General features: G+C 44.0%; 1 protein-coding gene across 1 annotated transcript in view; it reads right to left on the bottom strand.

The window, feature by feature from the left end:
* Nucleotides 1-2,969: 2,969 nt before the first annotated feature.
* The window catches only part of LOC118331288 (rho GTPase-activating protein 32-like), a 12,665-nt gene continuing 1,256 nt past the window's right edge, over nucleotides 2,970-14,378 (bottom strand). The window contains 13 exon segments of the mRNA XM_035666104.1: nucleotides 2,970-5,194; nucleotides 5,196-5,292; nucleotides 5,389-5,668; nucleotides 6,711-7,390; nucleotides 7,705-8,538; nucleotides 8,673-8,747; nucleotides 8,879-9,024; nucleotides 9,373-9,574; nucleotides 9,670-9,815; nucleotides 10,623-10,730; nucleotides 11,079-11,161; nucleotides 11,674-11,818; nucleotides 12,964-13,066. Coding sequence (XP_035521997.1) covers nucleotides 3,286-5,194; nucleotides 5,196-5,292; nucleotides 5,389-5,668; nucleotides 6,711-7,390; nucleotides 7,705-8,538; nucleotides 8,673-8,747; nucleotides 8,879-9,024; nucleotides 9,373-9,574; nucleotides 9,670-9,815; nucleotides 10,623-10,730; nucleotides 11,079-11,161; nucleotides 11,674-11,818; nucleotides 12,964-13,066 — 4,808 coding nt within the window. The 3' untranslated portion in view covers nucleotides 2,970-3,285.

A 14,378-nucleotide genomic window follows, 5' to 3' on the forward strand; every position in this document is an offset into this window, starting at 1 on the left:
TCTATCTATCTATCTATCTAGTTCTTAGAAGCTCCAGAAAACACAAACTTTATTTTTTTAAATCTGTATAAACCTAATCAACAAAATAAAAAGCAGAAATAAAGTGTAAACTTAAAGATCCTCATACCAATGGTTTGTGCTTCTCTCCACACTGAAAAAAAAACTACTTAAAATTAAGAATATGGCAATTGCTTCCATTCATTTTTATTAATTTAATTTGTCAATATTTCTTTTCTAATTAAAATAAAAAAATTTATTTACAGCAAAACTGATTTATTTTTTGGTTTGAAGAAAGTGTGTTGGATCATTAAATTTACATGTATAATTTAATTTCAAAGAATGAACAGAAGAAAAAAACATTTTCAATTTAATAAGGATTATGGCAATAGCTGAACTGTGGGTGGAGAGGTTTTCACAAGGCGATTTGAAAACATTTAGCATGCTTGCTCATGATCATCACCATTATATTGTATTTGTCAGATGTTTATTGATCTCTATAGAGACTTTCTCTTGTTTTCCTCACTGGGAGGTCAGAGTCAGCAGCCCTGGTGGAGGCAAGAAGTCCTGCTCAAGGAGCTCTCAGCAGGGTGGATGTTTACTGAAACAGGGGCGGAAATGGGCCATCTGGCTGAAATATGGTAACTCTTACCTCTAGTCCAAAATGTTGCATGTACACTCTAATAACATCTGTGCTTGCAGATGTTTTTCTGCACCAGAAGTTGGCCAGGAAATGCAAGTTGGAACAAGAGAGTTTTGGAGGAGATCAGGTAGACCTTGTAGGTGGTGAGTAGGATTGTACAGATTTTTTGGAATTTGACTGGGAGCCAGTGGAAGTCTCTGGATCGGGTGCGAATAAGCAGTATTTTGAAGTGTATTGAGGACTTGAGGACCAGTTTTTAACAAGTTTATATTCAGTGTTACTCACTGACACCTTGCGTGTATCCTTGGGGTCTAACAAATATGTTGAATGCATTTCCTTACTTGTAAAACATTTGTAAAGCTGATTTTTAAACTATTCTAAATCCAGCGTTGCTTACATCAATGTTTATCTGGTGGGTGTTTTGCGTGGTGCTATTGGCCACCCACTACCTGTGTGTGAGCATGAGACAAACGAAACAGTTCCATAGCTCTACTAGAGGTCAAAAACTGCACAGGGAAGTTAAAGCCCCCTAACCCTACAAGGAACTTTCATTCTGTGTTTATTCTGGCAGCCCCTCTGGACAAAAGCGATAGTGTTTCTACCGCCTCGTTTCATTGATTTCAAGGGGAATCCAACCCGGTGGCAGCCATTAAGAACAACTACATAGAAATAGTTCTCACTGACATTGTTGTTTGAATCAGTGTTAAATTGAGATTCGTAATCAGTTTAAAAACTCCTTGTACGACATTTGACACGCTGAGAATTTTTCATTTTCTAAAAGCATCATATTGACATCAGGTCAGCCTACTGTGACCAGTCAGTAATGATTTAAGATAAACTCTGAAATATCTGACTGGAAGACAAAAAAAAATATTTTCTTCACATAGCAGAGCGCACACAGCCAATGTTACGCTTACTGACAACTGACTACTTGCACTGTTTTGTGCTCCTGTCTCCTAAACTGGATTTTGAATTTTGTCCTTCCTCAAGGAATTGTCAGACTGAACCAAACAGAGGTGTATCAGTAACATCACGCACATATTAAAAGACATGGATTATAGCTATTCCTGAACAGTTTTATTTATTTCATATCTAACTTTAGATACCTCTAGTTTGAGACAAGAGTGTTTTCACATTCAAGTACACGGTGCCTTACTTCAATGCCCCATCTGAAAAGGTAGAGGCTTTACATAAGGCAAGAGGAGCAAAACCTGCAAGCGATATAGAAGTCAAACAGTTACAGAGTACAACCTGGATTTAGACATATTTGAAACATATTGTAATCCATACATTATGGTGAACCAAGAGGGCATGTAGTATAATACCAGATGGATGTACTATACATTAATTTTCAGCCTGAAAATAAAAAGCCCCAGGTATCTTTAAAAAAAACATTTCCCTCCCTCGTTGTTTTAAATTCAGAACCAGTGAGGCAATACAAAACTAAATAGCCCCAGGTCACCTGTCAACCCTGAACTGTCAAGAATCATCAAAAGTGATCTCTAATCTAGATATCACAATGTTTGTGCATTATGACAATGGACCTGACAATGAGAGTAAACAAAATATGGTCTGTAGGAACAAAATTTAAGGCTCATCACCCAGTTGTTTTTTTTCCACAAAGCAGCGGCAACATGTTTCTTCACTACGTTGTTTGAGAGGACAATATTTTCATCTTTATTCAGACAGTCCAGTTCATGAAAGTACCGTAAATGTGATGGGAAAAAAAGAAATAAAAATAACCTCTTACACATCTAAAGGTACAACAGGCATTCATCCATCTTCCCCTCTTTATCCCGTATGTGCAACAACTGCGCCAAGTCGTTTGGTCCCTCTTCCAATGAAGAACAAACAAGTACCAAAACATTCCATTAGAAGTCATTGAAATCGGTTTATAGCAAAGTTACATAAAAATGGCACAGTCACAGAGAAAAAATAAGACATTGATAACCACTGTATTAACTGAAAGTAACCACTGCAGCCCCTTATCAAACCTCCCACCCAGTCGGATTCTTTGAAACAAACGTGGACACACACTACCGCCTACTTGTGTACGTAGCAGAGGGAGGGCGTGATGACCTATGTGTATCCTCCTTCAATAACTTGTGCTGTAACGTCCAGAAAAAACGCAATGGATAGTGAAGTACACAGAAGTGTTCTGTAAGAGATAGAGTGCATGCATTTCTAAAATGCAAACCTTAATCCCAGTTATAATCATACCCAGCTCCACGCCTAAAAACAAAAAAAATCAACTAAAAATCCCTTTTTACTAGTGATTCTATTCATATATATATATATATATATATATATATATATAATATATATATATATAGTATATATATTTTACATTTTTGTGGTTCCTGTAAAAGTACCTTACGTCTTACATATCATATACATTTATGACTGGCTACTGTCTCAATCAATCACAATAATATGACCTCTTGGACAATAATTTCAGGTACATTCAGGACTTTCTGTAAAAAGTCTTACAATTTTCTTTACAATTCATTAAAAATACAGAGGAGCAAAAATATTGGTGATACGACAGTCCACTGTCCTGCAGAGGCTGCTCAACCGTAGCTCAACAGAGTCTTTCTTCTTCTACACAGCTAAAGATCATTTCACACAACCCCCGGACAAATGCTTCATTCTGTACGTATCTCTGTCTCTGGCCTCTGCATGGCCAGGTCAGTCTGGATAAAGGCTCCCTGGCCCAGTGCTGTGGAGTACGCTCTGTTGTTGTGGCTCGCTGTGAATCCCGGGGCCGGATAGGAGCTGGAGCCTCCACGTTTTTGAACAGGGGCCTGAGGTTGAGGTACTGGGTGGTAATCGTCCAAGTTATCATAGTGGGACTGCGCCGTTATAGTGCTGTGTTTCTGATATGAGTAGTCTCTGTCCAGTTCAGACTTCCCCTGGTTGAAGTGCTGCTGCTCTCGGACGCTGTGTGATCGCTCCGGTTTGGAGCGGGCTGGTTGTTCCCTGGGGGCTGCTGGCTGGTCGTCTGTACTGTGGTAGCCGCTCGATGTTTTCGCTTTACCCTGGTGGTGGTCAGAATCAGGACACTCGTAACGTGGCTGGAAGTTCCTCTTGCTGGGATACTCCTGCTGCCAGTGTTTAGACCTGCTGCCGTCTCCACCCTGCTTGTCGTCTCCAGTCTCGTACTTGGCCTCGTGTCGGCCGCTCTCCTGCTGATGGGAGAGACTGTGGCTCAGAGTAGCTGGAAGGGAGTGAGAGGACTGGCATTTCTTGGAGCTGCTTTGCTTGGCGAGCCCATCTGATTTGTCGCCCACTGTGGTGCCCTGGACATGCTTGTCAGTCTCCATGTACATGAGAACATCAGGGTCTGACACCATGTGTCTGGGGAGGTAGCGCCCGTCTTTGCTCTCGGCTGCAACCAGCACAGCTTTGCCTGGGTCTGACTTACTGCGCAGGTGCAGGGTTTCATAGCCTGATATATCTGCTGGTGCAAACAAGCCGACATTGTCATACTGAGAGAGGACGGGGCCTTTAATCTTCTGTCTGGCCCTGCTCTCCCTGCGTATGGAGTGCATGCGGAGCCTTTCTGACTCCTCAGCATCCCAAGCGAGGTAAGCAGCAGCCTCCTGGGTTCCATGACCTGGGGGCATGTCTCTGCTCACAAAGCTGTGCTCCTTCCCTGGTGGAAGAACGTGGCGAGCCAGGTAGTGGTACCCAGTCGCCTTTCCACCCGGTCGGCCAGCAACGGCTCCTGGCTCTCGGCTGCCATAGGAGTGGACGTGCCTGACCCGGATGGTGCCGTAAGGGTCAATGTCATAGTAAGGTGCCTCCAAAGGGCTGGAACCGGAGTACGGACTGTAGCGATACTGGACCCGTCCATTCTCAAAGTAAGGCTGCAGCTGGGTGACGTGGTAGTCGGCTTGTGAGGACTGCTGCGGAGGCTGCTGGTAGGCTTTGCACTGATACACGGGTCGGTGGTAGAAGAATATATCGTCATCCGGAGGAACTTCAGTCCTCTGGATGGGCACAGAGCGGATAGTGGAAGGAACATGCAGTGAGTGCACTCTGCGGATGGTGGGATAGCCGTGGGTTCTGTCATGGCTATAACCCTGATGCCCTGGCCCCGGAGACACGTACACACTGCGGGTGTTTCCTCTGGACTTTATGGAGTGGTGATAGGACCTGGGGCCTAAAGTGCTGTATCTATTGTCTACTCGGGCACTGTAAGGTATCTGAGGCTCAGATTTGGACACGAAAGAGAGGTGTGGGGGGACGCTGTCTGGCCGGTAGTGGTGTGGCATAGACTGTGGGCCCAGAGGAACAGGCCTCTGGTGGTAGTATGCAGCTCCTGGAGGCTCAATTAAGACTGGCTCTCCTTTAGCGTGGTACAGGTAGGCTGGCTGGTGCGTGGAAGATTTACGAGGAGAAAGAGGATGGTGAGGAAGAGGATCTTCTAGATGTACGGGCGCAGGGCCCTCACCCAGGATATGGTAAGAGGCTTCACTTTGGCTGAGTGCTGCTGTGGCCAGTTTGCTCTCTATGGTGCGGACAGGAGGGGCTGGAGGCGCGGGTCCGTACGTCGTGTACCTTTTGCAGACCTGTACATGGCTGTACTGGCTTATGCCTCCAACGGCTTGCTCACAACAGCTCAGCAGAGGTGGGGGCCATTTGCACTGGCTTGGAGAGGAGTGGAGGGTGGGTTTGGGTTTGGTTTGGTCTGGGTGGTTTGGGTTTGGTTTGGGTGTCTGGTGGGTGGGTTGGTCTGGGTGGCTTGGTCGTGTCTGGTGGTCTGGGCTGGGTCTGTGGGTCGGTCTGGGGTTGGGGTTGGGGTTGGGGTTGGGGTTGGGGTTGGACCTGTGTCTGAGATGGCGCGTGAGGCTGCGGATGAGGCTGTTTTGGCAGATGAGGCTGTATCTGAGCTTGACTCTGCTGCTGAGTTTGTGTTTGATGCTGGGATGAGACAGCATGCCGTTTAGGCTTTTGAATTGGTGGAGGTGCCGGTTCTGATGGTTTCGGAAGTATTGGGGGCGGTGCAGGCTCCTCTGGTTTGACCTGAGACAAAACACAAGAAAACAGAGCTTTTTTACTGAAGAAACTTTACAAAACCACAAGATAAGCGTTGCTACTCTGGGACAAGAGTTATCATGAACACCTGACCACACACACATCAGCTAGGTGCTGTCCAGTGTCACCAGTCTGGTAACTGGGAGCAGCATGCCATATATTCTAAATGTCTGGTTGCTTTTTGTTTGTATTTCTTATGTTGTACTTTTGGCTTAAAAAACAAGAAAGCAGTGAATATGAAAAAGCTCTGAATACTTAAGATGATCATGATATGAGACATTAGTGACTAACACCTCTAGCACTAATTAAAATATAACCTAGAATATCATAGTGTCAAATAAGCTACACATCTGACAACCCCCAAGGCAAATGTACTGACACATTTGGTATTCTGACTGTATGCCACAAAAACAGTGTGTAGTAAGAGCACAGGCCATTCCTAATCATGAAATGAATAATTAATTCATTAATCCAAATATATATGCTCAACCTATAAGGAACAGTTTGACATTTTGGTAAATATTTGTTTCAACTCTCACGTGCTTGCTGAGAGTTAGATAAGAAGATTAATACCACTCTTGTGTCTGTACACTAAATATGTAGCTAGAACCAGGAGACCCTTAGCTTAGCATTTACTCCAAAGAAAAAAAAACATACCAGCACCTCTAAAGCTCACAAATTAACACATTATATCTAATTAGTTTAATCTACACAAAAAACGTGTGGTCAGGTGCAGTGATTTCATGGAGTCTGTTCTGGTTGTCTGACAACCTCCCAGTGATAACAAGACTCCAGGAAGACTCCAGTACAAGTTAGAATGTCTTGATTAGTGAGCTTTAGAGGTGCTGGTACTGTAAAACCTCACTAACTATCTGCAGGCTGTAGCTCATGGTATGCTGCAGCTCATGGTATGCTGCATATGAATAATGAATCCATTTGGATTATGCTTACTGCGGCTCAATATCACAATATAGTGGCCATTAATAATTTATAAGTAACATTCTGCATGTGAAACTGATGTGACACTTACCTCAGGAACAGGCTGTGGTAAGACTCCAGTGTCTTTGCAGCTGCCACTGGGGGTGGTGGCTGGAGTGTTACTTGATGAGCCGGTACGGACTGGGATCTGACCTGTGACAGGCTGCTGCCTTTCTGGACTTTTCCTGGTTGGAGAGGTCAGGCTGGTTGTACTGGGGAGTGGGGGACACTTGTAAAGAGGAGTGTCTGGTGGGGTGGATTCTCTTTTCTCTGTTTCTGGCTGTGTACCAGGTGGAGCTGTAGAGGACTTGGTACTTTCTGATAGCTTGGTAATCGTGCTGGTTAACTCTTTTGGTTGCTGCTTGATTGTGGGACTGGAAGTGGAGGGATAAGATGGGGCCGGGCTGATCGTTGGAGCAGTGCCGTTTGGCGGTGGGGAACTTCCTCTTCCTGCTCCCTCATCGGAGGAAGTCTGGAAATGTAGGAGCGCTGGATGTGGCAAGTCCTGGAAGTTAGTGCCCTCCTGTGGCTGCAGAGGGAAAACCGGTGTGGGGGGCTCAGAGGGCCGGGACTGACAATGAACGGAGAACTGCTGGGCAGACTCGGCTAGGGCCAGGGCCAGCATGCGGGCAGCATTTTTAGGAGGGGGAGGAGGAGGAGGGGAAGTAGTGGGAGCTGTAGAGCTGAGGGAACGAGGGGTGAGGTCCTTTGAAGAGTCCGGAGTTACAACTCCTAGCGGGGACACAAAAACACAAGGGATCTATAGTTGAAAAATGAATAAGCAAGACAGCAGTAGGTGAAGAAAAGACATGACAGCAGGCAGGTTGGTTTCAAGTGCTTCAAGAGTGGAAAAGAGGGGAAAAGTTAAGTGTGGTGCTTGGGCATCATAAGAAAAGATTTATTTAAGATGAAATCCATGCAAACCTGGGAAACTAAACCTAGAGAAAAGGATTCATGTAATTAATGGCATGATTTATTGCCTTATTTTTAATATTCAGTGTAAACATGCCAGAAACTATACTTAAAAAACCATTCTGTGCTCCTACCGTGGTGCTCTTGGCTGCTAGCAGCTGGCGCTTCCTGTACGCTGTCCTCTCCCCTCAGCTCCTGACTGTCCACACTGTCAAAGGCTGCCAGCTTAGAGTGCAGCTCTATCTGGAAGGCTTCACTTAGCGATGGCTCAGCTGCCCTCAGCAGTACACTGCCCATCAGGGGAGGAGAGTCCTTGGCTGCTGAAGCAGGAGATAATGGTTGTGGAGAGGTGGCCTGTCCGGCTGTATTCTTGTCAGGCATCTCTGTAGAGAAAAGCTCTGAAGTGGCAAACGGTGTCAAACTGGTGGCCTTTCCGCATTTAATAGGTGACACAGCCTGTGTGGGTTTATCAGTGTAAGAATAGGAAGTGGTCAGTTTCTTGCTCTCCACCTTCTCTCTGGCAGCCCGGCTGAAGTCCGTGGACAACAAGGGGGAGGTCAAGCTGCCCAGGAAGGTGGCAGAGATGAGGTCAGAGCCGTTGGTCTTGCCACACGCGCTGCCGGGGCTCCTCTTTAACATGGAGCACTCGGCCCCAGCTGGCAAGTCATCTAGGGGGAAGGCGTAGGAGGTGTCGGGGAGACTGCACTGGAATGACATGGGGTCAAAGTCTAAGGAGGCCATGCCGATGTCCGGCGGGCTGAGGTCCACGTCTTCACCAGCTGAGCGGGGAGGTGAGATGAGGGCAGGCACACAGATGGGCCCGTCGTCTCCGTCGCTGTCCTCTGTGGCGTCCAGGTTGTCGTAGGAGTTGCAATGCTGCCGGCTGTCCAGCAGCTCGCCATTAAAAGAGGCTGACAGGGCATCGCTGCTGGAGCGCGGCCGCCGGGGACGGTACACCTTGGACTCTCCTGAAGGAGGAAAAGAACATAATCAGAAACAAACATTTATTTCAAGTCCCTGTGGCTAACAGTGGGCTACACTGTAGAAAGAGCATTAAAAGTACACTATGGGCTCTGCTGACTGATTTAACTCAAATAATTACCTTCAACATTGTGCAGGGAACTCAGTGACTCTTCACTTTTGGCTGATCTTAATGTTGCTGTGTCTCCTCTGCCGCCTGGAACGTAATGATTAAAAGGTACCATCATTCAGCTGTGTTTAGTCAGATAAGTTCTTCTCATTGCATAATGGTAAAGTGATTGAAAAAGCTGAGTGTGTTTTCATTCCAGCTGTGAAGAACTGACTCACCAGCGAGAGCCATGGCCTTTAGTTCATTGGGCTCACTGGGGTTACGGTGCAGCTTGCGCTTGGACATGGAGGAAGATTTGCCCAAGTTGAAAAAAGAACGCCAGCTACCCACAGGGGACTTCTTGGATTTAATGGGAGGCCTCTTCCTGTGATTAAAAAACAGTGGTGTACAAGCAGTTAGTTTCACTAACTCATTGACAAATACATAAACACCAGGACATAGTAATTAGTTACATTAATGTGTTTTTAACTCTACACATGTAAAATCAGATCATCTCCATTTTTAAAATATTTGCCCAAGTCTAAAACTGGAGACAGTCCAGATATGGCAACCTGGTGCAGGAGGAATATGGCTGCCTGCAGTCTTACCAGCAACCAGCAGAGGGAGACACACTCCAGCATTACTATTTAAAATACACAATTTTTGCAGTTTAAAAAAAAAATTTAGATTTTATATTCATCAAATGACATGACAGGAAGAGGAGTTGACAAACCTCTCAGTGGGAAACTCGATGACGGTGTGGAACTTGCCCTGCAGGGCAGCCGGACCTTCGCCCACCTCGATGTACTTGCTGTCTTCAGTGACAGGAGAGTTGATCTGAGCCTGGGTCCTGGCCTGGGCCTCCTCCAGACTCAGAAGTTTAGTGGAGGGTGATGAGACCAACAGAGATTTGGGCCGTGACAATGAATTGTGACCTGGTGATGTGGAACATCACAACATTATTGCTCGAGCAGAAGAAGCAGAATGACAATTTTAGCAGGGGTCTTATCTTACTGATGCTTGTACGTACCTGCTCCCTCTCGTATTAGTGAGCTGAGTTTAGCGCTGAAGAGGACATCCACGTGGTTGAGGATGAACTCCACCACCACAGACTGGATCCGGACTTCCATGAAGGCTGCTGTGCCACTGAAGCATGCAGATTCAATCTGTTTGGACCTGAAACAATCATCGAAAGACAACAGTGAAAAAAGAATTACTATATAAATAATTTTAGTAAAAAGCTCAAAGCTTCTGTCTCAAAGTGTGAGGAAAAATCATTTTGAGATAGACACTACAGGTGAAAAAAAATGACCTAATAGATATTAACATGAAACTTCCCCAGCTGATTAATTACATTGTTACACTGTACGTTTTCTAAAATTGTATGTTTAAGTATTCAAATAAGGCATTAGCTAATGCTAATAAGTTTTACTGAAATCTACAGACAAAAACAAAGAGTAGCAAAATTGCACCTAAATGTATATTTTGGGCTTTTTCCTTCTACTGTTCTAAAAGAAGTAAAATAGGCCATAATCTCAAAATTCACCAGTGCTTGAAAAATATATGTTTTTGCCTGTAGTGTCTTGTCTTAGTTGCATAATTTTTAAGAGGCATTTCCAGCATTTAATGTTAATCAGCACCCTCCCACAAACAGCAGCTTCAATTCTCCCATTCAGGCAGAATGACTCATTTAGATCAGCAGACAGGGAGCTCTCTGCTGCACAGAGCCCATTATCACGACTGATTCAAGTCTGAGAAATCATTAATGTGAGTAGTATAAAAAACACCCACATAATCTCAAATACATATAGGTCAAACTGAGAAGATTATTAGAATTATCTTGAGAAGTACTTATAAAAAAAACAAAAAAACAAAAAAATCAAATCACTCAAATAACAGAACTATGGACAATCCAAACAGCGTATACATTGCAATGAAAAACATGCATTCAAAGAACATCCTATGGATGCTGTGGAATCTCACCTCAGCAGGTTGGGTGCCCACACGATGGCCAAGTTCTTGCTGTGCATGTTGGTGATGTAGCTAAACGCCGCCAGGCGGGAAAGGTGCCTCATGAGGAACTCCAGGGTCCTACAAATCAAATATTCATTTATTCAGTTTTAATTGGCTCCCACTAGTGATGTGCAAACTAATGGCCATGATAGAGCTACTTCTTCAGAGCGTCCATATTTCACTGTGCTCAAATCTCGCAGGAATGTCACTTAGACATTAGCATTTGTATGCTTTCACAAAGGACAGGAAATTCAATTCATCAGCACCAATGCAAAGGTCAGCAGGGACCTGTTAAATAATTCCATTCAATACAGTGTAGCACTACAAAAACCCTTGATTTTAACATTAACAGACACACACAACTGATGATAATGCACAGGCAGTTTCTGAGTCTGCCAAAGGGGGGCAGTGTGCCTCTACACTGACCTGTAATGCGGCGGAGGAAGCTGCTGGATGACATCATGGATTTTGATGAGCCGCTCTTCATCCGTTGCTGCTGATACAGCATCCTTCAGAGTGCAAACAAAGGGAGAGATAGGGAGATAGTGACAGGGAGATAAATAGCGGGATGTGTCAGGGTATCAACATTAAGCTCATTCACTTGTCATCCCAGATTCACAGTGCTGCATGGAGCACAGAGGGGACATCAGTCTGCAGCCACAGCCCCCTCCTCTCCCCAGCTGCCATAACAACCAGCAAACATTTACTTCATCTTCAGGGACGGCTCTGTTGTGCCTGGAGAAGGTTTTTATTCCAAGTCACACACAGAGTGGTTGCTGCACTTGTAATGATAGGGTGTGTCAAGTACAATGCTGTGATTTTAGGGGTGTCTGTGACTCATAACTGTAAGATAAATTTGAGAAATTCCAACAAGATGAATCTGAGCAATTTCTTTTCTTTTCTAAAGAGATCAAGGACACACTTGAAATCAGAACTGTCAGTCACATCCTATCAGTGTCCTTCGGGGCATCTTTGTGGGCACAGAAACTCAAAACAAGCTCAAAAATCTGTGTTTGCTTACAGAGAATTTCTCGTAGAGTTGGTAGGTGAGCAGGGGGTTGGGCAGCTCTCTGAAGTAGAGCTTACACAGCGAGCCAACACAGTGGATGTCCTGGATGTAAACATCTTTGGTCAGGTCGGGGATCTGCTCAGAGTCAAACTCGTGCCTGATGAAAGAGAAAGGGGGCAAAGGCAGAGTCAACAAACTGACTTCTTTTCACCACTGCAGTTTGATGGATAGCTGCATTTCAGTAGTGTTTTAGAAGAGAAAGTGATTGATATGTCCCATTTCTGTTAAAGGTGGGGTCAGTGATCATAGGGAACACGATTTTATTTCAATAAACACCCCCCCCCCCAAAATTCAGCAAATATCTCCTCTATTATTTATTTAGAATTTACATCTCTAACCACAAAAATAAATTAAGAAAGACTGTGAGACTGAAATATAGTCTTAGTCAACAAAATCTGCACTTATATGCATTTAATATTACTGAAAGCATACACTAAGGTGACCTAGAGAGTCTATCAACATAAACTCGTCCCTTCTCACATCTGGATTTTGGCAGCTGGACAACCAGGGGGACATTGTTTAGAGAGATTTTATAGAGGAATTTACTGTAAAACTGTAAAATATCACTGAAACGGCAATATGGCCAAGTGCAATTGGAAAAATCTTTTTTTTTTATAAAGCTAAAGCTTAACTGTGTGAAAAACAGCATTTAATGTAGTACTGTAGAACCCCAGAGACGCCCTGGCCTATAAATCTTGTTCTCCAGATTTAATAAAAATGTTTGTTTGGTATAGACCCCCAAAGTTTCAGATTATTAGGACTTTAACTTTTTTTCTCAGTGAGATTCTAATGTAAAAATGACCATTCCCACACAATTGTGAATCGTATCGCAACATCTGTCCAAATGACCCTAGTGGAAATCACACCCTTGCATATGGTTGTCCCCACATAAGCAGGCACATCTCAGAGCATAGCATAGCAGAACAAAAACAATAGCATCTAACATGTCCACAACACATATGCCTTTTATAAGCCACGACTGTTCCAGCTGTCCGACTGCCAAAGTTCTTCTCCTGGTATGACAACATTAGATAGCAAAAACTGTTGATGAGGAACAACTGTTACACTGCACGTCATCATGGCTTTTCTTGTTTACAGATTCAACAATCCCTTAGATGGAATTTACGTGTTATCAGCCTTTAGATAAGGGCTATTGTGGGATTAAATTAGACTAAAAAGTGGGTTTCCTGATACACTTGAATCAAACACAGTAGTAATAAAAAGGCAGCATGTTTCTCCTACCGCAATTTCTGGATATTTGAGGCGATACCAGAGAGGCGGTAGATGCCGTCCACCACACCATGCTTTTCAATGAACTCGGTGCAGCTCTTGAGGACCTGGGGCACTGCGAAGAGAAAGACAGTGTGCCATCACATAACCCATCAGTCAATGTGTGTCCAAATCTTCACTGAGGTCAAGAATAGTTTGACTTTTCCCTCTGATGTGTGAGTACACAGTGTGAAAAAACACTTTTGGAGTTGAGGGTGGAAACATTTGAACCTTGTAAAATAGAAACAAATATAGAGTTTCAAAAAGATTTAATTTCTTTATTTGGTGCTGTTGGTTGGCCTTTAACCCATTTTCTACATCGATGCAGTTTTCTGGTTGAAGCAAACGCTGAGATAACATGTTGTTGTCTGTGACTGAGGCGCTCTGCTTTGAAGCACAATGCCAATGATTGTGTGAGATGGACGGACAAAAAAAGAAAAACCTCAGAAAAACACAGAACACTGTGAAACACTTCTTCATTCTCCTTGAGCCACCATGAATCATACAGACATGTTATTTATCTGTGTTTGTGTGTGTGTGTGTATGGGAGATAAGGATTGTATGTGTGTGTGTGTGTGTGTGTGTGTGTGTGTGTGTGTGGGTGGGTATGTGTGGGTATGTGTGTAAGGAGGCTCCCAGGCCTCCCACAGCTCACACATCATTCAGATGATGACAGAGAGTGGGACACTCGCTGAAGCAGCTGTTTAGGAGAATTCCACACATAGCGAAAGAGAAAACAAGGCCATAGAAGCCAGGAAGCTAGTTGGCATTCGGCAAAACCAGTGAGGGTGGGTAAATCCTCTGAAAGTCCTTCACGTAGAAAGATTTTGTTATGAGGTCCTCTTATCACACACCATGTGTTTGAAAGTGGAGTCTGTGTTGGACACACAATAATTCATCCACTTAAATTCTAGTTGAAACAACGACATTCAAACCAGCTTTCATCTGATGTAGGGATGATTCTGATCCCTTAAACACCACTTTTAAAAGCTCTGTGCAAAAAGTGAAAACCTTCTGCAATTGACTGTAAATGAGTATGATAATGTATGTGTTGCGCTCTCAAGCGCCGCTGCCATTACTGCAGCGGCAGAGTGGAACTGAACACATTCAGACTGACAGTGGAAGCAAAGATGTTTGGGCTATTAATGGGATAATTAATGTACCGCCTCTGTGGATGTGAAAGTGCTGTGTAAGAGAAGCTACAGTAAATTAAACCCAACAGGAATTACTTGCCAACTTGATTTAAATCTTCAAACTCCACGATTGTACTCAGAGGTTTAAGTTGGCAGGAACAGCTGTTTGATTTTTTTACCATCTGACGGAGCTTAAAGGAAAAGCTTCTTTTTACATTTTTTATTTTAAATATTTAACAATATTATTTAATAATG

The sequence above is a fragment of the Morone saxatilis genome, unplaced genomic scaffold (assembly GCF_004916995.1).
Source record: "Morone saxatilis isolate NCDOM2014 unplaced genomic scaffold, NCSU_SB_2.0 Contig20, whole genome shotgun sequence".
Taxonomy (NCBI): Eukaryota; Metazoa; Chordata; class Actinopteri; family Moronidae; genus Morone; species Morone saxatilis.